Source organism: Pseudomyrmex gracilis, unplaced genomic scaffold (assembly GCF_002006095.1).
Source record: "Pseudomyrmex gracilis isolate BER0280 unplaced genomic scaffold, ASM200609v1 scaffold_1214, whole genome shotgun sequence".
In the NCBI taxonomy this organism is placed as follows: Eukaryota; Metazoa; Arthropoda; class Insecta; order Hymenoptera; family Formicidae; genus Pseudomyrmex; species Pseudomyrmex gracilis.
Genome location: NW_018021798.1, coordinates 49,503 through 51,015, shown reverse-complemented (window position 1 = coordinate 51,015; position 1,513 = coordinate 49,503). Strand labels below are relative to the sequence as shown.

The 1,513-nt window shown below is 31.8% G+C and overlaps 1 protein-coding gene across 1 annotated transcript; it reads left to right on the top strand.

The window, feature by feature from the left end:
• Positions 1–416: 416 nt before the first annotated feature.
• On the top strand, positions 417–1,201 carry LOC109861972 (putative nuclease HARBI1). Its single transcript, XM_020441845.1, has 3 exons — positions 417–506; positions 621–870; positions 941–1,201. The coding sequence occupies exons 1-3, from the start codon at positions 417–419 to the stop codon at positions 1,162–1,164; spliced, it is 564 nt and encodes a 187-aa protein (XP_020297434.1). The 3' UTR covers positions 1,165–1,201.
• Positions 1,202–1,513: the final 312 nt, after the last annotated feature.

The window sequence follows — 1,513 nt, the reverse complement described above, 5'->3', positions numbered from 1 at the left end:
TGGTAAACAAGTAAAATTGAATTTTTTAAAAATTTTTCAGTAGTATTACGATTGTTATAAAATGGATAAAATAAATGTAGAAATTCTTGGCCACCTTTTGGAGTCTGAGTCTGACTTGTCATCTGATGAAGAGGATTATGACGAAGTCGTTCCTGTATCACCTGTTGTATTTGCAAATAATGGTAAGAAATGTAGTAGCGACAGTTAAATGATTCTTGACTTATTAGTAATGTAGGTACATGTTTATTTACTCTTTGCTTAAAATGTATAGTTTAACTTGAAAGCATTGTTGTTTAGATGGAGACGTTGAGCAACTAGTAGAACCAGTATTAGAAGTTGTTTAAAGAGTACAACGCGTGAAAATGCTCAATTATATTAAGAATGTTGTAAGTCAATACATTGAGAGTGATTTCACAATGCACTTCCGCTTATCTCGAGAAGTGACTTATGAGTTAATCGGTCGTTTTGCAACATCTCTAACATTTGTGGCATTACAAGGTTTGTTATATCATAATTATAAGCTCTGCATACATAATATTAATTATAAATACATGTAGTGCAGTCACATTTTATAATATTGTAGTGTATTTATTTATATGTACGTTATTACAACTCATGCCGGATATGAGCCTATTTTTCCAGAGAAACATATTATAAGTTTTTTTTGGTATGTTGGACATGAAAGCGCTGGCTATCGAGATGTGGCCGATAGATTTGGAATTACTATAAGTGCGTTGTACAATGTTATATCTCGAGTCACAAATTTTTTACTGTCTCTTGCACCAAATATCATCAGATTTCCTACATTGCAAGAGAGAGAGACCACTAAACAATTTTTTCTTCAACACAAAAAATTTCCTGGAGTAATAGGTATATTTTAAAAATATTGTTTTTAAACATGTAGGATTTTGATCATTTAATTACTAATAATTTACTACAGGTGCCATAGATGGATCGCACATTAGAATAGATAAACTAATAGAAGATAAAGATTCATACATAAATAGGAAGCACTTTTTTTCTATTCAATTACAAGGCATTGTTGATCACGAACAAAAGTTTATGAATGTCATTATTGGTTACCCTGGATCGGTTCATGATGCAAAAGTTTTTAGAGAATCGCCTGTGTACAATAGCCTTAATCAACTTTGTGGAGGTTTGTAATTTTTCTTCAACAATATCCAAATGTATAGTCGGATGCTACCGTAAAGAATTTCAATGATTTCCGCAATATACTAGAACTTTGTTTATTTTCCGCTCTTGGAACGTGAACTATTTATTTATTTTTCGTTTGGAAGGGCTCTTCACTACTCTTGCAGAATAAAGGTGGATTTAAATTAAACGGCTAAAGTAATTGGCTGCTGCATTATATATGTAAATGCGCAAGTTTTGTTTGTTCATTTCGTCAAGTGCAAAAGTGAGAGTAGGAGTTGTAAAGGTAACTGAGTTAAAAAAGCTGAATTAAAAAATAGTCGAGTGATTCCGCAGAAAATAAGTGAATGGGAAAGTACAT

Coding starts and splice junctions, on each gene's coding strand:
- LOC109861972 (XM_020441845.1), top strand. CDS start 417: ATGCACTTCCGCTTATCTCGAGAAGTGACTTATGAGTTAATCGGTCGT. Junction 507..620: donor TGGCATTACAAGGTTTGTTA/TATCATAATTAT, acceptor ACAACTCATGCC/GGATATGAGCCTATTTTTCC. Junction 871..940: donor AAAATTTCCTGGAGTAATAG/GTATATTTTAAA, acceptor AATTTACTACAG/GTGCCATAGATGGATCGCAC.